Raw genomic sequence first — 23,750 nt, 5'->3', positions numbered from 1 at the left:
ATCACAGTTCATAGGTAAAATGGAAAGTAAAAAAACAGTTTTAAGGGTAAATAAGGCACCAGAGTGTATAAAAAAAGCCCCAAATTAGAGCTTGTTCATCAAAAAAAATTACTGGGGAAAGATCCCCCTACAGAGGTCTGGGCTAAGCCCCCAATGACCTCATATCCTTGAAACACCCCTGATTAATGAGCCAGTTAGTGGACAAAAAATTTGATTGGCACCAATTTTAAAGCAAAAGAGCCACAAATGTTCACTAGTACACCAGCCACTCAAATGTGCATATTTGCTGCTTTGCCAATAGCAAACTGAATATATTTATATTTAATGTCTTAAAGACCCACAATGCAGCATTTCAAAACAACACCAAGCACAGTATTTAATGTTAAAAATGTACACTCGATCCCCAGCACCAAATATCATGAACTGGAGCTCGCGGGGCCCTGATTTGCAATGGACCCGCCTCGTGTTTTAACCGATACTCTGCCGAACCAACCCGCCTCTATCACCGCATGATTTTGTGGGAACAACAGCATTAGTATTAGCAGCTTATCAGTATTAGCGCCTGCTGCTCCGTTTGCTCCCCCCCGGGGTGGGTGTGCATTGTCGACGCTGCTACTGTCTCTTTAAATTTACCCAGGAGCCCCTTAAGGAGCCCCAGGGGCCCCTAGTCCGGCTCCCCACCCTGAAGACAAGCAAGAGCCTTAAAATACATTACTGGAGGCCTATGCCGAGGCGCTTCCACACAGAGCAGGACGGAGGACCGGGCTCTATCTGCCAGCGGAATACATGATTGTGTGATTATATGAAAAGTTAACTTGGCTCCCGTGCGGAGCGCGTGGGGGGACATCGTAGAGCACGGGCTCCTCAGCGATGGGCTCGTTATAGAGCGCCTGCCAGATGCGTGTCGAACGGTGCCGAGCGGTGTGAACATGTTACTGTTAAACATGTTGTTGTGAGTGTGACATGTCCCGCTTCAGCGCTACGATACAGTGAAGGAAGGAGGAACACTAGCCACTATTAAAACAGCGGGCAGGCCAGTGATGGAAGAGAAAGAGACGGGGGAGAGCGAGCCTGTGGACCTCCGGTGTGCCGAGCAGGCTGAGCTGCTCTCATTAATAATAAGCGGAGAGGAGGAAGCGACGCAAGAGGAGAGTGACTTGGGAGGTAAAGAAAAAAACTAGTGTTATTATTCTCAGTGTTTCTCACCGCAAAGTGGGGCTGCGTGGCTGTCAGAGCCACGGCCATTGTCAGACAGCCAGTTAATCCGTGTCAGGGACAATGCCATGGAGCAGCATGGCCCCTCCGTCTCTGTGGCTCCTATAAACAAAGGCTCAACAGCACGCAGGCAGGCGGACCGAGACACACAGCTGCCACCTAGTGGACAGCGGCGGCACAGGTCGCCTCACACCAATAAATAAACAATAATGTAGGTTATATGGAATAAATAACTCACATTAAATCACGTAACATTAGAGTTCCGTAACGTAGGACGTTAAACACGGATTGAACAGTGTACAGACAGTACAGGTGATTTTCACTAAGAGTGATAGTGCTAAAAATCAAACTGGGGAATCTATGATTTCCAGCTTTAGTCATCATGAGCCAAACAATAACAGCTTCAAATATACATTTCAGACAGTCAATTTATTCATAACACGTTACCTGATGTATTCTCATGATGCAATCTCAAATCAAGGGAGACCCTGTACAACCTGTGTGTGGGGGCATAGACCAACAAATTTAAAGAAGCAGTAGTAGCTGTAGTTCCATATTTAAGAAAACTACATAGTTTTGTCACAGATTATATGTGACCATCTTATTATTATGCTATTTTATGTGATCATGTGAGTGTGTATATTTATATATATATATGTATATATACACACATATATTTGCCGATATGCTGATATATAACAACTTACTTGGCCGATAACCTATACCAATACCGATATACTGTAGATATATCCACTTTTTTTCCCACCTAATTTTAGTGATCATCAAGTCTCTTCTGTTGTAGAATTAACTCCATATTATGCATGCATGTATATGTATGTATGTATGTATGTATGTATGTATATATTGATATTTATTAATATGTGTGTATATATATATATATATATATATACCAGGAAGTGAGACAAGTCTTTATGATATAACTAACTCCCTTTATGCCTGATTAATGTTTTTGTAGAAATCTGATGGAGTTAACAGTTGCTAAAAACACTTTAAGTCTCCTCATTAAGGTTTCCTTAAAATGTTCAGTTCAGTTTATTGTCATTCACACACGTTAGAAACATGAGGGAATGAAAAATGTTACCCAGGTCCAGCAGCGTACAGAATAAATACAATACACCTATACATAGTCAAATAAATAGATAAAAAAAAAAAATACATAACCTAAAGTCTAATGGTAAAAAAACACATAGAATCAGCAGCATGTAATTGCAGCAGTAAAGTAAAGTGCAGGGGGACAGTTAAGTCAGTTAGTTTGTGAGCCTCACAGCCTCTGGGAAGAAGCTGCACTTTAGCCTCGTTGTTCTGGTCTTGAGGCTGCGCAACCTTCTGCCCGAGGGGAGGAGGGTGAACAGTTAATGTGCCGGGTGGGTGGGGTCCTCCATGATACCTGACATTCACTTAAGTATTTATGATTTACTCCTTGTCTTAGTGTTATACTTAAGGAATCTCCAGACTGTTGCACAAAAGACCTTAGCAACCAAAGCAAGGTAAAAGATAAAAAAAGTAAGGTACCTCTGATTCTATCTTAACTGCAAGATGACCGAATTTATGGTGATAAATGAAAAACTAACACACCCCAAGAAGAGTGTTCTGCGACCAGGAGAACCCAGTGATACACCTCTGATGTTACACTTAAGATGTGACTGAATTCATTTTCGTTGCAGTTTCTTCCTACAATAGTTTTCTGTTTTCTGGTATTTGGGATCAAATTTACTTTGCAGTATGTGCTTTCTATGATTCCATTCCACCAGAAGTGTAATTTTTTGTCTTGTTTTCTTTTGCCATTTTTTCACTATCTATCTTTAAGCCAACTTTATGAGATGATAACAGGCATCACAAGCTTGAGTCCAAGCAAACAATCTCTATGGAAAACTCTACCACAATAAAATCTCTTTCTACACAGTAAATAAGTTAACTTAACTAAGTAAACCTTTTAAGGGATTCTGTGCAACGGTGTAAGTCCCTCAGCTAAGGAGAAATTAAGCATTAAGTGTCATACCTACGGAGAAAAACCAGTCCCAGGGACACATCTTTAAAGGGCCAACATTTTCACAAAAATATATTTTAAAACAAAGATGATTATAGCAATACATTTTTACACCAATGTTATCAATACGTACTGTACGCTTAAGATTTTGAAGGCTGTTAATACATTTTTTAATTGTTTGATGTTCTAATAATTACAAAGGTTTTTATTTTTAGAATTGTTAATCAGTGTAAAAACTCGTATTATACTGGCACCCTATTAAGTGGAGAAAACAACATATACTTGATTGTCCCAATTAATAAGATATATACACGTGCTTAAGATTTTTAGCTGCCATAAACATATCTAAATATCATACTAGGATTTATCTTGTCTCTCTCTTGTTTCTGTCAGAAGAGGATGGTCTTGCCAATGGCCATGGTGAGGAGGAATCAGAGGCTGGCATGGTCACACCTGTCAGGTCTCCAGGCACCAGCTACTGGAATATCACAGAGGGACCAGACCAGCCACTGCTCCTCTCCCCAGCCCCTGGGCCCTCTGGATCTAAACCCAGGGTCCAGAGGGCCTCACGTCCCGGCCTGAGCCGGATCCCAGGCCGCGACCACCGCCGCTACTACCACGAGTACTGGCGCAGTGAGTACCTGATGGACTTTGACCCCCAGCGGCATGGGATGATCTGCATGGTGTGCGGCAGCTCACTGGCTACTCTAAAGCTCAGCACCATCAAGAGGCACATCCGACAAAAGCACCCTGACTCCCTCCTGTGGAGCGCTGCCGACAAAGAGGTCATCCGCTCAGGGTGGGAGAGCCACCTGAGCCTGGGGGGAGGTCAGAGGTCATTCAGCTCTGCTGCTGGACCTTCAGCTCAGGAAGAAGAGGAGCAGCTGGACTCAGACCAACATGCTGCTGGTGGGTAGGACTCCTGGCAAAGTGTTTTCTAAACCTCACACTTGGTGGCAGTATGAGTTTATGTCTTGGCATGGTAGCGTGTGAGAAGGGGAGGATGATGTAATCATTCTGTGATGTGTTAGGACAGGAGAGGGAAGGCTTGTGCCTGGACATGACTGTCCTGTTAAAGATTTAAGATGACAGAGAAAAAAAAGTCACAGACTAGAATGTAAAGAAATAGTTGAATATAGCTAATATAGCTTATGAGCATCCTTTTCAAATTTAAATTATTACTCATAGTCGCATGTAAGGCAGATAGAGCAAATATTATAGCTTCAATTACAAACAGATAAAAAGCTAAAATTAGGTTATTATGATGCTATGTTTATGTGCTTTGGTAAAATCTGACACCTGAGATTTGTAGCCAGGCTGCTGTGACAGGCTCTTATGATGGAAATTAAAACCCAGGACATGAATGAGGAAAACTAAAGTCTATAAAATTCTAATTTCATTTTTTCCCAAATATTTTGTTTATTCAGTTGGCTGTCTAAATTAATTTTTTCTGGAACTTGTGTGCTACGCTAACCACATCGTGACTCCAGCTCTGTACTTAACACATGGGAATGAGATTGATATATTCTCATCTTATTCTTAGAAGAGAACCTGATGAGAGTATTTCTCAAAATGTTAAACTATCCCTTTAACTGGAAGTAGCACACTTTTCCCCCCACATATACTTTCCATACAGTTGGCCAGGAAGTCAAGGTTCCCTGTGGAGGTTCTGACCATCATTAGTGCTATGGACCAGCGCTTTCAGGAGTAGGTCCACATTTTGTTTGTATCACATCCCCACGAAAGAGAACACCATAGTCTGTATAAAATAAAGTATGTATCCATTATAACGGCCCCCCATGGTTTGTGGACTCCTGTTTGGAAGCCTTGTGTTTGGCATTTTGGCCTCTGGTCATCATCTTGGATTTTTGGAGTCACAAGTGACCATATTTGGACCAGAGAGTGGAGGAAACCCTAATGCTAGCTGCTAGCTTGGTTAGCATGGTGCATTTACAGCAATGATTTACTGTGATAATGCTAATGTTAGTTTTTCCTAGTGAAAAACAGGATTAAAACCATTCTTTCAGTACAACAAAACACTGATCAAGACTTTTTGAGGTGTTGTAATGAGTTGTTTGGTTTTGGGGTAACTGTATTATTACTAAAAATTTGTTGGTAATTAGCAACACTACTTGTTACTGGACAAAGTAATATTATTACTGTAACACATTACTGCCCAACACTGATAGTTACATTACCTAACCAAACATTGACGCTATGGTAACGATTTGTCAAGGGATGACACCCACCTGTCATTCAAAGCAGTCACGGCCTTAATTATTCATACATTTAAACCTTAATAACATTTTAACCAGTGAGTGATATATAAATTCACCCCCATACAGTTGTCATGAATGTTGAAATTAGCCATAGAGACCAAAACATTTTTTGTACCAGGCTGTAAACATTTTTTATTTCTGCTGTAAAGTTAGGCATTTTAACATGGGGGTCGCTGGGGACATTAGGGAAGAAGACTGCCAACTAGAACACATTAAAGGCCGTCTTTCTTCATTATATGTTTTGTAAGAACGGAAAAAAGCAACAGCACATTTGTCAGGCTCTAAGGATACATTCAGTGTGTTATGATGAGTTACACTGAATGAAACATTATTCATTTACAAGAAACTATAGAGGGTACCTTAAAGCTTGTTCACATATCTGAGCTATAATCAGAACAAGTTGGGGGGCTCTGGTAGTTACAGCGAGTCAGAGTCTGTATCAGTATAACCACAGTCAAGTCTCCAACCTATATACAGTACACTGCACAGTGACTTAAGTTTTAGCAATGCAGCTTTCAAGACTAACATAAAGTGGTTGTGAATACCTTAGTTATACTGGTGCCAGCTGTTAATTCTCCAATACTTTGATGGATGTGGTATACAAAGTTTTATTTACTTTTCCTCAGGGGAGTCCACAAGACTGTACTTGTCATCTAATGTAGGACTGACGTCTGAATAACTGATGTAAAGAACTGTAAAGAGAAGGAAGTAAAGTTTCACAGTGGCTTAGTGGTGAGCAGTGTTTGCAGAAACAATGTTGTGGGCTGGACGTGAAAACAAAGTTGGTTCACAGCTTAGTAGCTCCTTCCTTTAGGTTTTGCATGTGGATTTGAATGGGTTTCCTCCAGGCTCTTTGCTTCCCTCCCACCCCTCCTGGAGTGGCACCAGCCTCAGAGCTGGAGTCAGTTTGACTACATCCTAAACAGTCACAATCACTTTCCCTCTGGGATTAATAAAATATCACACATGGTAGGTTTTTCTTTTTCTTTTTATTGTTACTGTACAAAAAACATTTGGATATAATCCAGCACAGTGCATTGCATTTAACATGAAACAAATGACAATGACAACAAATTAGAAATATAACAGAAATAAGTTGGCAATTAGCAGATTTAAGCTTCAGAGTAGGTTTCTGAAAAATGTAAATGGGTTATTTAAACCAATTTAATACATGTGTATTCTACATTTTTTGACATCCCGTTCCCACTTGATTCGATCAGGAGAGAGAACTTCACATATGTATCTTCCTCACGATCTCAACAACATGTGTGATTAACACATCACAAAAGACTGCCAGAGACACAATGGATAAGGAAAATGATTTTATTTATATTCGCCATCAGGGTATAAAATTAATATCTACCAAGTGCCAAAGGCATTAAATGTCCATTTGGTGAGTAAATCTCAGACAGCTATCTGCCACACTGGGTTGTACAATTTTTTTTATATAATTGTATGGTTATTACCTTACATTATTTTTGCAGTGTGAGGTCAATGCATCCATTGTCTATTTGCATGTATCATGTACAAGATCACAAAGGACTTTATACATCATTGTTTGTTTTCTCCTGTAACTAAATAGTCACATGCACAGTGAGGCTTCTAGATAATCATTTTAAAAGGATAGTTTTAAAGCAGCGTTTGAAAGTTTTCACTTTGGCACTGCATATTCTTAGAACCCCCAGAGCCTGTGACGCCCCAGGAGCAGCCACAACAACCCCCCAGTCTGTCTCCCCACTCTGAGGAGGGTGAAGCCCCCCAGCCCCAGGTGGAGGAGCAGGACCTCCCCGGGCCGTCAGCCCGCACCCTGGAACGCTACCTGAATGACTCGCTGCACGCCTGGTTCCGCCAGGAGTTCCTGATGGAGTATGAGGCGGAGGCCGGCCGGCTGCTGTGCATGGTGTGTGGAGGAGAACTGCCCTCACTCCATCTGGACCACATCAAGAGCCACGTGCTGGACACCCACCCCAACTCCTTGGTCTACAGCTCCGAGGAGAAGCACTGCATCCTGCAGGCCTGGGCTCAGACTCATGGTAAGAACAGAAGGAACAAGACTATATGCACTTAATAACAGAATGTGTGATTGTTATGAAGGGGGACCTATTATGCTCATTTTCAGGTTCAGACTCCTGTTTAAGGTTTCTACTAGAACATGTTTACATACTTAAATTGTCAAAAAACCCACTTAATTTTCCTCACACTATCTGTGCTGGAACACCTGTATTTACCCTCTGTCTGAGACGCTCTGTTTAGTGTCTGTCTCTTTAAGCCCGCCTCCCCTGAAAAAGCCCAGTTTGCTCTGATGGGTCAGCATTTCCATGTCCTCCGTATCTCAGCATCTCTGCACCGTCATTGCAGCCCGAGAATGACGGAGAATATAGTGATGGTAGACTTGGTGGTAAACTTGATTTTCCTTATTTTCAAACACCTTAATACAATCAGTGTGGAATACCAAAATACAAAAGTTTGCATGTTGTCCATTTTTATACCACCCCAAAAAATCTGAAAGACAACTAGTATAAAAGTAAAAGCAAATAAAAGCAAGCAAACAGCAAAATAAATCATGAAGTAAACATAAATGCATATAATTATACAAACAAATAGATGTTATCTACACTGTAATTTGGTTTGAATAAGATAAGATAATCCATTATTCGTCCCACAGCGGGGAAATTTGCAACATTACAGCAGCAGAGGAATAGTGCAAACAGGAAGCATCAGTAGAAAAAAACACAAAGCAATATAAGTGTGTATCTGTAAAAAGAAACACACAGATAAGTAGAATAAGTGAACTGTACAAAACAAAGAGCAATATAGTAAGCAAACAGTAAAAGCAATACAATAAGAAAGCAGCAAAAAGAAGCAAAATTTAATAAAAGATGGACATGTGTGGGAGAAGCCTTCAGCTTCCACTTCATAAGTATGAGGCGTCTAGCAATTAAGAAAGCAAAAGCAATGGCATTCGAGTAATGTCTGCACAGGAGGATGTCCTCTGGTATGATTAAAGAGATTACAATCAGTGAGGAAGGGTAAATCAGACTCCAAAAACCTCAGAAAATGTATAAAATATCAATGTCTAATAATAATAAAGATTATGACAAGTCAGAAAGTATGAGTAAGGGATTCTGTTACTGTCCCACATCAGTGGCATAATGTCTTTTTCACACTATGAGTGACAACACAGAAGTGTGACCAGCTACATTATCACCAAGTCATCATGGAGGTGCTGCTCATGCGCTCATTAACATAGTTATGTCGTCATGGGCTTCTGTGTCTGCTACTTGCCTTAAAGCACCTTGACTGAACACCATCTAAAGCATTTAGTCATAAATGCATCTGTGCTTTTGATCAGTGTCTGACCCTCATTTGAACATCACATTTCGCTGTCCCACTCCCAGCTGGCACACAACCAACCTTCAACGTTTGAAATGTGGTTGAAATGTTGTCAGTTGTTGTTTCAACATTAAAATAACATTGAAACAATGTTAAATTTTTGATGGTTGTAAAAAGGTTAACAAAAATCTCGTATAGCAACATTGAAATTTCAGAAAGATCTGTTTCAACACAAACAATTTTGAAACAACGTTTAAAGTTTATGAAACAACACTATAAAACATTGCAAAATCAACATTGATTCATCCTCTAAAATCAAAACATAATTCAACAGTGATTCAGCCATGGTGTGTGACACTGATTCAACAGTGAATAAACATTACAATGCCAGTTTTGTTGCATCCCTATGTGCACCGGTATAGCTTCAGCTACCTATGCTAAACATCACAGTACCATAGCTAAAAACTAAACATACAATTGGTTAATGTTTCGCCTTGTCAGAAGCAAAAGTTGAGGCCAGCTTTGCTTTCGTTTTTAGCACATCACACCCATCCGCAGCGACCAGTGTCAGTGTGTCAGAGTATCAGTTTGTAGCTTTATGTCACGGGCTTCCACTGAAGATGACTTGTAGCCTGTTGCTATGTTGCTCGTAGTGTGGACACAGTATAAGGGATTGGTGTCCTGATAAATCTTGATTAGAATAGCAACATTTTTTGACATTGGAGTATGATCCAAAATCAGGTAGAAATTAACAACACTGGCAACTAAGTTAACATGTTTCCCTGACTTTAACATGTAGCTACTTGTACATTGGAAGTGTACTTACAGCCGGGGAATAACTATAATGGAGCATAGCAGCAGGAATATGTCTAAGGGGGAAATTAACAACACCAGCAACCAAGTTTACATGTTTCCCGGATGTTAGCTTATAGCTACATGTAGCAGTGTAGGCTATATAATGTTAACACTTGCAGTAGCCTGCTTGGAGAAGATGACTATGTAAAGATATCTGACACACTATGACATCATACTCAGCCAGAGTAGGAAAACCTGTTGGATACAGAGTGTTTAGAACTGTAGGACCTTAGGATTTTGTTTCCCAGGGATTACTGCTATATACGTTTACCTCATTATTTGAAACTTTGGCAATGTATAATGTGAACAGCCTTCACTGTAACACTATATATAAGACACAGAAAAGCATAAAAGATCCCCTTTAAAAAGACCTGTAAGTATGTGACTGTTGGTGGATCTACAGAACTAGATAAAGTTCAATTCAATAAATTTATCTTATCATTCAGTCTTATCAGTATTGACGTCACAAGCACAAATCCACCCGTCCACCATCCACCCATTTTATCACTGCTTATCTGGATCAGCATTGCCATGGTAACAGGGTGAGCCGGGAAGCCTGGACATCCCGTCACATAGAGTCATCTTCCAACACCGCCTCCTGGCCACTCTTCATGTCTGTTGATTACAGGAGTTCCTCATTGGACCTGTTGTTAAATGCCACAGACGTAATCTTTGTTTATTTTTAAATCATTTGTATGTTACGTGTATGATTTTCTGCTTCATAACAGAAGAGTCAGAAAACTCAATCAAATCAGAGCCCAACACCAAAGATGGCGGGGTGGACCTCTATGCTCAGGAAGTGGAGGCCATCCAGATCAACACTGACTTGTACCCAGAAGGCGATGGCACTTTAACTCAGGACACTTGTCTTATTGGTGAGGATGGAGGCGTCGGAGCTCCACAGCAGGGACCCCAGCCCCTCCGCCAGCCCAGGAAGAGGCGGCTGCGTGGGGGTGACCCATGGCGGCTCCGCCTCGACTACCTGGTGGCCTACGGACCTCAGGGTCGGGGCACGTTCTGCATGGTGTGTTCTCAGGTCCTGCACGAAACCAAGGTCAGCAGCTTCCGCCGCCACATCCAGGAATGTCATCCCGAGACGACAACCCTGAGCCGACAAGAAAGGGAAGCCATGGCTGCTGCCTGGACCAAAGATTATTCTAGTGAAGGCACGCAAATACAAGATGGTGAGATGCTTTTAGCCACTGTTACTCTCTACTGCAAATCTGTCAGTACTCAGATAGTGGTGTGTATTAACGCTGGGGTAGGCAGAAATCTGGAAATTCAAATAAAAGAATCCTCCTGCAGCTCTCCCCTCTCTGGGGGTTGTGCAGCTGCTGTGAGTTCTGTCTCCAGAGCTGCTGCCCACTCTCCTCCCAACATAGTGGTCTGTAGCGGTGGGAAGTGAGGTGGAAGTAACACTGTAATTCGATGCTCTGAAACACCTCACTGATATTGACACGTTTTATTTTTTTCGTTGTCAGACTCTTATAGACTCTTTGATAAGTCCAGTGTTTGCAGCTGTTGTCAGTGCTGGAATAGCAACTTTCTCTGAGGGATTCTCCACCATTTAATCAGGCTTTCACTAAAGGGACCTGCAACCACATCTGCATTTTCTGAATAGCCCTATCTCTGAAATGACCTGTGATTGGCCGAAGTCTCCCGTTAGGGGCTAGATTTTCTAAAGTCTGAAAAAAGAGCCAAGAGGAAGTGCAGTGGTCTAGTTTTCTTGCAGTCCTCTTGAATTACAATATGCTCAAAGGTTATGATGGAATTTTTGCCCAATGATGCCAAAATAAAACTGCCTACCCCAGCTTTAAGGTGAGCTGCGGACTGAGTCCTCTTGATGAAACAGGCTTATATTTCAGGGCTCCAGGGCTTCATTTGTTGTTTTCCTTGTTTTATAAGTATATTTTATGCCTGTAGACATCCTCTATGTTTATTTATTGTCTTGATAAATTCAGTATAATGTCCATTTCTACAGCACTATTGTTATCAGTGCAATAATACAGTCATGGTATACTCGACACTCTGCTGCTCTGACTTTCTCTGTTTTCCTTCAATTACTATTTCTGAAAGCTTTGTCTACTTTGATCTCAACTCAATGTTAAAAAAGGGAGGCTCAGGGCACAATGATGAGTATGACTTGAGCTGTGGAAATATACATTATACTGAATTTACCATGTGAGCGATTATAGTACAGGGCCTGTACATATTTACCTGGATATTTGGCATATATTTGAGAGTTTCAGACCTGTAAAAGTTGCCCAGATCCTTGAGAATTTGTAGTGAGTGTCTGTATCCACAGTAGAATGTGATTTGAGAGAATAGGATGACTCCAATGTGTGTCCTAATGGGGATAGTATGTTTGTTCTTGAAGTCTCACTTGGTGATTGAGCTTGACAAGACAGACTCTCTTACATACCAATCCTGATATTTTGCAGCTTTTAAGGAATAGTTTGGATCTTCTGAGGCGGGGTTGTATGAGGTACTTATCCATATTCAGTTTATTTCATACAGTAGATGTCAGTCGGCACGTCAACCGTTCAGAGAAACAGGCAGTAGTGCTGACTGCTTTAAAAAAATCAGTATTAGTTTAAGTGTACGCTACATTTAGAATATTGTCACTGCTTTACTTTGCTATCAGACAGCGATTTCTGACTGGAAACTGAAGCTGTTATATTGCTCTTTTTAAAGCCAGACTCCATTAAGAAAAAAGTTATTTAGCTTTGCTGAACACAGGAACTGCTGGTATACCACTGCCTCCATCAGTTTTGTTTTTGTGTGACTTTGGTGTTTGAAAGGGTTGGTTTGGATTCACCAAAGGCACACAGTAACACAAACTGATTGAACAGTGGTAGACCAGCAACTCCCGTGCTCACTGAGCTAAAATTACATAGTTGGGGAACTGAGGCTGTTAACATCTTCCTCGTCAGAACTGGCTGTCTGACGGAAAGGTACAGCAGTGAAAATACTCTCAATATAGTGCTGCTAAACTGTTACAAATTTTCTTTCTTTTAATGGCTAAAATATATTTTGTTCCCAACCCCATCCACAGCAGTACATGTTGTTCCTGTGTGGGCACTCCTGCTGCTTCTCCAAACTGGGGTAGTGCCAGCTGACTAGTCTATGTAAAATGCCATACCTCATACAACCCCATTTTAAAACATCTGAACTATCCCTTTAAGATACAGAAAGATGGCAGCAGCTTGGGGTGTAAGCAATACAGCTTTGTTTGTTAGTAGTGCTTGTCAAAGGATGTCAGAATAATGTGGTTTCAGTTTAACCACAGCAGCACCCTCCCTGCTGTTTTAGCAGAAATCAACGCGAGAGAAACTGATGTCCTAAATACCACAAGAGAGACGAATGAGGACACCTCCCCTGATGTCAGAGCACACAGCAAAATGGTGAAGAAAGAGGAGGGAGGCATGAGTGGAGGGAAGGGTAAAGCGAGGGACGACGGTGCTGCAGCCACGCCCTCTCGTCACGGCCATTACCCTGGGAAAGACCAGAGGAGGAACTACCAGGTGCGCTGGCGGATGGATTACCTGATGGATTACGACTGTCGCAGACACGGGCTCATCTGCATGGTGTGTGGAGCCACTCTGGCCACTCTGAAGGTCAGCACCATCAAGAGGCACATCACGCAGGTACACCCCCACTCTCTGTACTACAGCTCGGAGCAGAAGCAGCAGACCCTGCTGAGCTACAACCAGACGGCCCTGCACTTCATCCACTCTGACGACTGCTTCTCCTCCCAGGACCACGGACATACCGAGCTGGCTCCTGCTCCAGCACACATTGGCACTTAGAAAGAGCTTCCGTCCGTAGTTCCTCCCGTGGCCCCTGTTCAGAACATTTCACCCTCTTTCTTAAAGGGGAGTTCAGCATTTGTCAAACAGGGTCTTATTCTCTAATGCCTGCCCACTGTCTCCTCTGACTTTGTTCCAAATTTACCAAATCTCTACAGTGCAGGTGCAGAGTAAATTGTTTACATGACCACTTGTCATAATGGACAAAAGTCTGAGAATAAAGGGCGTCCCACACCAAGAACAATAACGGAAATGATGTGAGCATCCACACTGATGAACAGTTGTGCAGGAAAACCTTGTGCAGAGAAGCATTTGCTTGAGGTGATGCTAGATAGCTTACCAGCTAGTGTTAGCTTTAATAATCATCTCCTCATCATCTCCGTTTATAACTATAACAAACCAGGTTGGGCCTGATTGCATCCCAGATGTCCTTCTTCTTTATTGTGCCCTCATAACTAGGTTTGTTTTATTAATTAGTCTCTGAGCAGTGTCATCAGTCATGTTGAACTGCTGCTGTTAATTGGATGGATTCTGATTGTCTGTCAGTGTTTCGATCATTCATCAAATTGCCCTGAAAGTGATTCCACAATATCTAAATATATTAAATAACAAAATATATGGCACTTGAACTCCTTACTTCCGTTGACCGAGAAAGGGCTAGAACCCAGGATTGCCAATTGTGGCTATACTTCTGGTTACTGTTGTAGTCATCGTTCTTGGTGTGGATAGCCCTGAAGACCCAGGTTGACAAATCTCGAAATTCCCCTTTATATCTGAATCTGAGAGTATGCTGTGGCTTGCAGCATCTGCCACAAAGGAAATGTCAAAACCTGAAAATGTCGCCACCTACAAATGTCATGGCCTAAAGAAATGCAAGTCCAGCCAGACTCATTTGAAGTTACAGCCTCATCTGCACAGCATCAGTGTTACTTGAGGACCTCGTGAGATTTAGAAAATGAGTCATAATAATAATAATAAAACAATATTTAAATTAGTGACAATAAAACATTCCTGACTGGAGATAATTAACCCTTAAGTGCTGTTCAGAGGAAGAAAACAGCCTTGCTTATTGACAGAGGGCTACATCTATCAGACAGCCTGTGTGTTTGGTGAAATGAGGTCAGTCATTTGCACTATAAATTGCATTAGACAGATTACAGACAGCAGATTGGCATTTGATTATGAAAACAGTTGACATCTGCAATTATTACAAATCACATGAGATCCCTAGGTAAAGGGCACATCAGACCAGCATTTGTGATGGTAAGATTTCGGAGCTATTGGTTGACTAGCACTAGCATGTTCACAGTTAACTCACCAGGTACAGTAGCTCTGCTGTGGTCACCAATCAATCGTTCCATAAGTAAATGTGCAGGGTGCTTTTTGTGTAGAGTTAAACTGTGGTGAACTTTAACATTTAAATTTGCACCATGGACCAATAGCAAAGAGAATTTTGTTTTCACACTTTCTGGTCTGACCAGCCACTAATACATAAACAGGGCTGTAGTAGGGATGCACCGGTTCTGAAATTCAAATGTTAAATAACAATTTAGCTGAAAGCCAATACTGATTTTTTTTTTTTTTATTGTTGTTGTTGTTTATTTTATTTTTGTTGTTATTTATTCTACCTTTGGTGACCGTGAAACAAAGAAATCTTAGTTATAAAATAATTACTGAACAGTTTTAAAGAAATTCAGTCCTTCATTATACTACCTTTGGATGAGCACAAATTCATTCAAACACATTTATGAAACCACCTTTAATATAACCTCATTTCACATGAAAAACATCTTTAAAAAATGCTTCAAAAGTCTTTTTACTATATGTAATACATCATAATTCTCTCTCTAATATCTATTTTATATTGAAGACCGACAAATTTCCCCCTCAGTTGAATTTATTCAAGTTTCTCAAAAAAAAAAACACATTTTCCAAGATTACATCTGAGCTCATCATGAGAACATTATAATTTACCTTCTTTTCTTCTTTTTACTGAATAGAGCTTGAACGCATCATTATGTAACTCAGTGCCATCGCATTTAGCTGTTAGTTCTGGCCACCAGCTGCTAACAGCTAACAGCTAACATTAGCTAGCTCTCCTTCTGCTGATGTCAACATGGATCAACTGTACACAATGTAGTAATGTCAGGGAAACAATAGGGTGCATCCCCTGATGCTTTGATAGTAAGTTTACTGCGTCCTTTCGTCCCAGTGACATCCCAGGGAAGATCTCTGTTCGTCCCAACTATATTTTCTATTGTTTCTGGGACAACGGGACGCCATGAGTCGGGAGCCCTGCTTTTTAGCCTGAACAAAATTGATGTGACACAGCAGAAAAACATCAGGCACTGCCATCGGTGAATGTCATCTTATTTACAGAGAGACCGATGACAACAAGGCAAATAACAGATGATACAGATTTTCGGCTAATAAATCGGTGCATCCCTACGCTTTTTTTAAAAACTCCTGCTTGAGTGTCTGGCATATTTGTAGTCATGGCATGTGCTAACTATTACCTTTCAGGTCCAGAAGAGGGGGCCCAGGAGGGGGCTCAGGGCTTGTTTCTGGTTGGGGCCCGAGTCTTACGCTCTCAGGAAGTTAAAAAAAGAGGCTATATCCACACTAATATGTTTTTTGCTAATTGTGCTATGTTTATGCCTAGCGTCCACACAACTCCAATATATTCAACCATTTAAACAGAGACTTTGAAAAACACAGCTGACCCTGTTGTAGTTTGGAAACTGGGGTTGAGTTTCACTCTGCATGGGTGGAAATGGAGACCTCTGAAATCAATGACACAGACACCCTCGTTTGCTTCCTGATTTGGTCTAATCAGTCACGACATGTACTTCCCTGATTCATCACACCCATATTACATGACCCTTTTTCGACATGAATAGAAAATTACAGGCATTTGTTCCGTTCAGGTAAAGTTCCTCCTCTTTTTCGGTCCATGCAAAGAAATCTCCGGTCTTACTTTTTGCAATTTCCGTAGTGTTTTCTGTAACAAAACCACCAACCAGAGTAGACAATCTGCTTCCTGTTTACATCGGCGCACACATGCCCAGTGTACGTGAATGGTCATGTGATTTATGTTTTCAGGCGTGTGAGTATGGATTGACATTTTTTTCCTAAAACACTCGTTTTCAAATGAAAACGTGTTAGTGTGGATGCAGCCAGTTCTCGGTGAGGCCGAGATGAATTAGATTTATGATAACGTGTCTGAAGACAACACAGCACTTTGTCCCCAAAAATGTACTTAACCCCAGCTTTCTTCTGTACAGCCAATTGAATGAGACTGTGTTTGATGTTATTGCTGAAGACAATGAATGCCAGCGTGCAGTCAGTGAGTTCAAATTTCTCTAGTCTATTTAATTCCTTGTTTACAGTGGAGGAGAAGGATGTCCTCCTGTCTCTCATCCATTATAATGAGATATGTTATCTCTCTGTCAGTCTGCATTAGTGCTCCACCGGCCTGCATCCTTCTCATCAGTTACAACTCATCTTAGCTAAAACTGCACAAAAAAGAGTATGTAAATATATGAAAAAAATAGAATTATTTTTCCTTTATACAAGCACTTTTATGCACCCTGGTTTCTACAAAGCGTGTTTGTAATTATGTCCGGTTTTTCTACTTCATTCAAGATTTCAAAAAGGACATTGATCGTTGGACTTCTGCTTTGAAGAGTTTGTTCCGGCTTTGCTTCATTTTTTTCATTCACTGTACAAAGTGTATGCAACAGGAGAATAACTTAGAGCTGTCAGAGGAAGAAAAGTCTGCCATAAAAGGTCACGTCTTCACCTGAAAAATGTAACTCAGGGATTCTGTTTTCATCAACAACCATTTCAATCAGTAATCTCTTAGGAGGCTGTTCACAAGATACTGGATACATGTGTCAGCTTAGGTTGTATAGGTGATGTTATAAATGCAACAGTAACAGAGTGTGATGGCTACTGTTTAAACAACAAGAAACAAACTGAGATGTCATTATATTTGAAGAAAAAAATTTATGATTGAATAAAGTCAGAATTTTGGGGGAAAAAATAAAGATGAGAAAAAAGTTGAATTTTGAGTTTCATACAAGAGAAAATACGTTAAGTTTGAAGAATAAATTCATTAAGTTGGATTTTTGAGGAAAAAAGTAATATTGTGATAAAATAAAATGTCAGAATGTAAGAGTAAAGATGGCATTTTAAAGGTTCAGGGTGTAGGATTTAGGGGCATATATTGGCAGAAATTAAATATAATATTAATAACTATGTCTTAAGTATATAATTACCTGAAATTAAGATTTGTTTCTACAGTAGCCCAGAACAGACAAGCCAAACGCTGGCTCTAGATAGGGCCATCTGCATTTTCATGTCAGCTACCATAGTTCCCCTACGTGCTTTGCTCTCTGGAGAAGTTTCAGTTGGTTGCAATCTGCAGCCTCACCATTAGATGTCACTTAAGCCCTACACACTAGACCTTTAAGACTTATGTCATAATGCTACACAAAATAGTCATAATATATTGATGGAAAAGTTGCAATGTTTGGAGAATAAAGTCATAATAGTACAATGAAAGGGCTGTAATATCATAAAAAGACGTCCTAGTCTTTCAGGACAAAAGTTGTAAACTTTGAGAATAAAGTAAGACTTTAATATAGAGTTGAAATTTTAAGAAGTATGTGTTGGAAGGTCAAGAAAACAAAAACATGCACTATTGTGATGTTATCTACAGAATCTCAGTTTTCCCTTACATACCCTGATGACTCTGTTGTACATTGACAGAATTTACTCAGTTGAAGCTTCTGATAGAAAATGTGACAGTAAAGGACTCTACACTGCTCCCCTGCTCCTCTCTGACAGCAGAGACACAGTGTCATATTTCCATTTCATCGGTCCCCTTTGGCTAAGAACAGGCCCCCACATCACCCTAGAAGAGTTCTGATATAGCACTTAATTATTTAAAATGAAGTAAGTTACAGTGAAATGAATGATACAACATGTGATGCATTTGCTTATGTGTGTGTGTATGTTTATACCATGTATGTGTATGATGTTGTGGAGAGAGATCCTCTTTGGCTCCTCATTTTTCTTCATTCTCACCTCGTCCACTTACCTTTCATTTGTACATGGCCAACATGTGAGATATGCATTCTCCTCTCCATGATCTTTGAATAAATACTCAACACCGCAAGGCTGTCTGCAGTCAACATTTACTTTTTGCTTTTTATTCCAGTGAATAAAGAGAAATCTTAATGGTTAACTTAAGATAATGGTAAATTAAGATAAGACACTAATGTGATTTCCTGTTTAAGAATGACATGTTTAATGTTCTGGTGTGTAACCTTATACTTCTGGCCATATGATGAACCCCAAACATGATGCCATTTTCAGCAGCCCAGTTGCCAAAGGAAACATTGCCATTGTGTGTTTTTGCAAACCATGAATACGTCACATTTATACGTTTCATACGCATCATATCAACATTTCTAAAGTGACGTAGTATATCAGCTGACTTTGTCATTTCGAGGTGGAGGGGATGGTGTTCACACCTGTGAGATGCCAGCTAAGCTGCAGACCACTGTTTAAGACCAACAAACAAGAAGAACCAGTTGTGATGATGAGTCATCACTGTTTTTCCAGCAGCTTTTCAGCCACCAAACAGTGGGCGTTTTTGTAGACAGGACTGTGCCCATGGAATCGGGTTATTTAAAGCCAAAACATGATCTTTTCCTAACAATAAAAATAAAAAAAGCCAAATTTTCTACATTTACCACTTTGTCATTGAAACGTAAAGTTTTAAAGTATCTGCTACATAATGTACAAATTCAACGTTACCATGGTTTGCAGAAACATACAATGCCAACTTTTTATCCCATGATTGGGTTCTTTCCAGATACAGATGACTCCTGTCATCATGAGCATCAGCAGCAAAATTAGGATTCTTTGATTTAAACACAGTTATTTAAAATGTTGTATAAGCAACTTTTGGGTTGCCATGTTGTTGTTCAATGACACTCACTCATCAAGAGTTCAATCGTCTGATCAGAGCACAATTGCCAGTCACATTAGTTCTGATCATGGTTTCAACTCTTGACTTGTTGTCTCTGTCAAAATTAGCATTCACTGTTATTCAAGATTCTAAGACATACTAGGTTAGCTTGATTAGAATTAATAGGATCATTTGGTGTCTGGTTAAAATAAGCCTGAATTACTTTATCCATGTTCAATTAAGCCAGCTAAAACCACCCTGGTAATTCTTATTTAGATAACCTGGATCTTTAGTCAATAACTGACACTGTTGCAAGGACTGGTTGTTTTGACAACTGCTTTAAGATTGAAGAGCTGAAAACCCCAAGTTTGTGTCAAATCACCAAAAAATAAATCAAACTGTTATCCAATACACCACTCTGCTACCCTGAATGTGCTGTATGTTCATGGTAGCTACTAATTGTGTAACACTCCATTCAGTATTTACTACTCTGTGGCTTTGATTCTGTTACGTAATACCACATAGGTTTCAAATGGATGTCAAGTCTGCATGTGACTGTTCACATTAATGGTTTTAGTATGCTGACCCGGGTCTAAAATTAGAAACTATAATCCCCTCTCCACCCAAACACCATAACAGACAGCAGCCTCAAGTCAAATCTTCTTATTTTAAATATTTCATCAGGGCGCATTTTTTTAATCTTCTGTCCTCCCACGCTGCTGGCATGCTGGGAAAATATTTGTTGTTTTTCTCAAGGCCCCTCTAATGCTCTTTACCCAGAGAGAAGAGAACGGATCCACCAAGCCACAGTCCTTTGACGTGTTTTTATTAATTTCACTTTGACATCAGTACAGAGACCACATACTTTTTTTTTTACATTTTCTTTTTTTTTTTTCCTGCGACATCTTTCCCAAAGCTTCAAAAATCGGAACCAAAGTCATAGCTAATACAAAACAGAGCTGATGTTAGTGAACAACGTCTAGAAACCAGTAAAGAGTTGAATGCAAAACAAGACTCTCCGAGACAAAAAAAAGTCAAACACACTCCTGCCACACACTCCCATACCCAATGAGAACACAGGGACAAACAGGAAAAGGAGGAAAGCAACATGCTGCGAGGGAACAGGTTTAATTCATGTTATATATTACACTCTAAAGAAATACCCAACTATTATATGGAAAATCTGTTCAGCCTTAGTAGCACACTAACAGGTAACAGGGCCTTTCCTGAAGTTAAGTCAAAGGTGTGTATGGGAAGCTAATGAGCTTTCATAGCGCCACACTGTGGGGTAAAGTCAGACTGACAGAATGGTTCAGCATGAAGGTAGCTGGTTGAATATTTAAGGGTCAGTTCAACCAAAATAAAGAAATCTCACAAATATGGATTTTGAATTAAGTGAATTCAGAGAACCATGGTTACATTTGTAACTTACTTTTCTCAGTTGTCACATGAAACTGAGCTCTCCACCTCCACCTAATGCAATGGACATTGATGGAATAAAGTTTGTGCTGCTCACTCTTGCAAGAAGAGTTCCAAATGTGTCTGTGTATGGAGATTGATTTGTGTCAATATGATTTGCGTGAACTGATTGACAACCTGTGTTCATGTGTAATCTGTAAATTTAAAACACCTTCCACAACAAATCTCTGAAATGAATCCGAACACAGTAACAGACAGAGACCAGTATATACACATGTGACTTTTGTAATTTGTTTGGACTGACCCTTAAAATAAACTGAATGAATGTAAACCAAACATCTAACACAAATGTGCTCCAGTGTGTAAAGTTAAGCTTTTAGATGAAAATGACAACTCAAAGCTACAATATGCAACTCCTCCACATTCTAGTAAATAAATATGATGTATAATAACATCATCAGCCTGTGTCCAGCCTGACCCCTCCCCGAAAACTGTTTTGCTGCTTACCTCAACATTAGGATAGCAGACAGCTCAACAACACGAGCACCAAGCACCTGGGCCGTAACCTGCCCAACTAAAGGGGTGTGGGTGGGGCTAACAGCTAGCATCTCCAACAGAAATGTTGCATATTTTGAGCTTTGACACCCAGAGTCTGAATGAGACAGCATGCACGAGGGGGTCGACCAGTACATCCGTGAGGCGACACACAGTGGCGGGCATGCATGAGGAGGAATGTTCCACCAGAGAAAACATTCAGTACACAGGCAGACGTAGTTGGAGTAGTTACTGCATTGAGGGGCTGTTGGCTATTCAGTATTCAGGGGGACATTTACTCCGTGCAAACTTAATTCGGGGCACAATGAAATGGACAGCAACACTAACATACTCATATCCTTCTATATATTCATCCCTTAAAACAATATGGAGACGGAGCAGTACTGCTAACATATGACTATGGTTTTTACTGAGTTCGAAAAACACCATTGAAACAGTCACAAGTAATAATCATATTAAACAAAAGTCAGGGTCAAGAATATGATACAGCCTATATAAAGGGTGAGAATCTGTTTCCAGCTTACACTATGACATGCGCTTCATGGCAGTCAAACAAAAGGAACAAAGTGACAAACAGAGCTCTATAATAACCACTTCAAACCAAAAACCGCTTCCATATCCCCTGCGACTCTCTTTATTCAACATGACATCCCCTCAATTTGTTACACAAACCCCTTAATCTCTAAACGTCCTCCCAGACCACTGTTGAGGTTTTGTCTGTAGTCCAAAATGTGCCAAAACAATAGTTATACCAGTTGTACCAGTGTTAAATCATAAAACACTATTGAACTGATACATTTTTAAAAGATATTACAAATTCAGTTTAATTTCCATCCTTACAGTAGAATAGCAAATTTTATATTTTACTTTAGTATCAATAAGTTTTGGTATTTTAATCTTATTGCACGTGAAAGTCAATTTCTGGGGGGGGAGCACTGACAAAAAACACTTTAGGTGAACTTTATTTCACTTACAACTTTACTTAAACACCAACAGCTACCTGGGAGGCCATTTTGAGATTTAAGGGTTTTATAACACATGGGGGAAAATCTCTTAACTTATCAAACAATCAGGAATTATTTCTTGGGAGGCCTCTGAAGGACCTCCATTTTATGAAGCTCAATGACACTTAACATAACTCTTACAATGCTGTTGTCAAGCTACTAGGGATTCAAAGCAGCCATCCTATAATTAATATCAATAATAGTAATAAGCAGTGAGAATAATAATAAAAATTTACAAGTGAATGTGAGACCTCAACACTGTGGCTTGAACAGGTGCGACAAAAGGAGTTAGGACTGCTGTAAGTGAGGGAACTTTTCTTTGATATAAAAAGCGAGGCTAAGTTGTTCCATACAGCAGAGAGAGCCTGTAGTTGTCTTAAGGTGTATATACATACAGAAAACTGTTCAAAAAATGCATCTGATCAAGAGGGTGAACTAGACCAAATTATCACAGCTGGCTCAGTGTTCCAATCCTTTTATTTCAACCTGCTCAGGGATTTAAAAAATAAAAGTTCAGTGCATTGCAGAAACTTACATACAGAAGTGCCTGTAAGGTGAATGGAAACTAAGTCAATAACAGGCCGATCGGTAACAGCAAACCCATTACGCGCCTCTAAAATGAATTCATAGCTATCCACATAACAGCTGCAGAGCAATAGAGCAGGATAAGACTAGCCACAATTACACCCAAACATCAGTTTTATTCCATTTTTTTTTTCTTTTTTACATTTTCTTAACTTCCTTAACTTCTTCAGCTCAAATCATCCATTTACCTTCAGGGAAATGTGTGGTTTAAAGTACAGACATTTGCTTTTTTGTGACATAGACAGCCATCATCCACCCCCCTGCTTGCTGTACACGACGAAACCAGGTCATAGATTCAGTCTAGTTCACTCGACCCTGCCTCCATTCCCCTGTGGCACGCCCACAGACAGTCAGGGTCCGCCGCGGCGCTACATCACTTACTCGCTAGCGACACGCTTCCTGTCTGCACAGGCACAGTTCTTTTTAATGCTTGCAAGTTAAGCTGCGCAGTAGTTTTACATTGAATATCGAGTAGCTCAAAGATTTTTCTACCTAGCAAGGTTCAGTGTAGTAGGGTGGTGATGCTTGATGGAGTAGGGACGAGGAGTTAGACTGGGGGCGGGGGTTATCTGGAGAGGGGCAGGAGAAGGTAAGGGGGTCTAGGATGGTGATGGAGATGAGGATGATGGTGACGTGGAGGTTTCTAATTGGGGGGTTGATCATTCAGTTTTGCTGCGCTTCACAGCACCGGGAAGTTTCTCTTGCAAC

At 40.4% G+C, this 23,750-nt stretch overlaps 3 protein-coding genes across 9 annotated transcripts in view; 1 reads left to right on the top strand and 2 right to left on the bottom strand.

The window, feature by feature from the left end:
* LOC117272858 (uncharacterized) overlaps positions 1-1,321 on the bottom strand; it is a 19,711-nt gene extending 18,390 nt beyond the window's left edge. Inside the window, exon 1 of one of the 2 annotated variants that reach the window (XM_033651973.2) lies at positions 1,207-1,321. The gene's annotated coding sequence lies outside the window, so the exon portion shown is untranslated. The remainder of the gene's footprint in view (positions 1-1,206) is intronic. The other variant, XM_033651970.2, reaches the window with a different exon arrangement.
* zfta (zinc finger translocation associated) lies at positions 218-22,065 on the top strand. 4 transcript variants are annotated; one of them, XM_078164859.1, is made up of 5 exons: positions 218-1,164; positions 3,620-4,132; positions 7,179-7,535; positions 10,419-10,874; positions 13,003-22,065. In XM_078164859.1, exons 1-5 carry the CDS (start codon positions 1,041-1,043, stop codon positions 13,497-13,499), a joined length of 1,947 nt encoding a protein of 648 aa, XP_078020985.1. In that variant the 5' UTR covers positions 218-1,040; the 3' UTR covers positions 13,500-22,065. The 4 variants fall into 4 exon arrangements, with proteins under 4 accessions (XP_078020985.1, XP_033507869.2, XP_078020986.1 ...); XM_033651978.2 differs by having other exon boundaries at positions 219-1,164; positions 3,617-4,132; XM_078164860.1 differs by having other exon boundaries at positions 220-1,164; positions 13,006-22,065.
* Positions 20,289-23,750, bottom strand: part of rtn3 (reticulon 3) — a 42,966-nt gene continuing 39,504 nt past the window's right edge. For all 3 annotated transcript variants that reach the window (XM_033651974.2, XM_033651976.2, XM_033651977.2), the window contains one exon: positions 20,289-23,750. In XM_033651974.2, coding sequence (XP_033507865.2) covers positions 23,702-23,750 — 49 coding nt within the window. In that variant the 3' untranslated portion in view covers positions 20,289-23,701.

The sequence above is a fragment of the Epinephelus lanceolatus genome, chromosome 22 (genome assembly GCF_041903045.1).
Source record: "Epinephelus lanceolatus isolate andai-2023 chromosome 22, ASM4190304v1, whole genome shotgun sequence".
Lineage (NCBI taxonomy): Eukaryota > Metazoa > Chordata > Actinopteri > Perciformes > Serranidae > Epinephelus > Epinephelus lanceolatus.
The sequence above is the reverse complement of the archived record's forward strand: the minus strand, read 5'-3'. Positions and strand labels throughout refer to the sequence as shown.

Coding starts and splice junctions, on each gene's coding strand:
- zfta (XM_033651978.2), top strand. CDS start 1,041: ATGGAAGAGAAAGAGACGGGGGAGAGCGAGCCTGTGGACCTCCGGTGT. Junction 1,165..3,616: donor AGAGGAGAGTGACTTGGGAG/GTAAAGAAAAAA, acceptor TGTTTCTGTCAG/AAGAGGATGGTCTTGCCAAT. Junction 7,536..10,418: donor GGCCTGGGCTCAGACTCATG/GTAAGAACAGAA, acceptor GCTTCATAACAG/AAGAGTCAGAAAACTCAATC.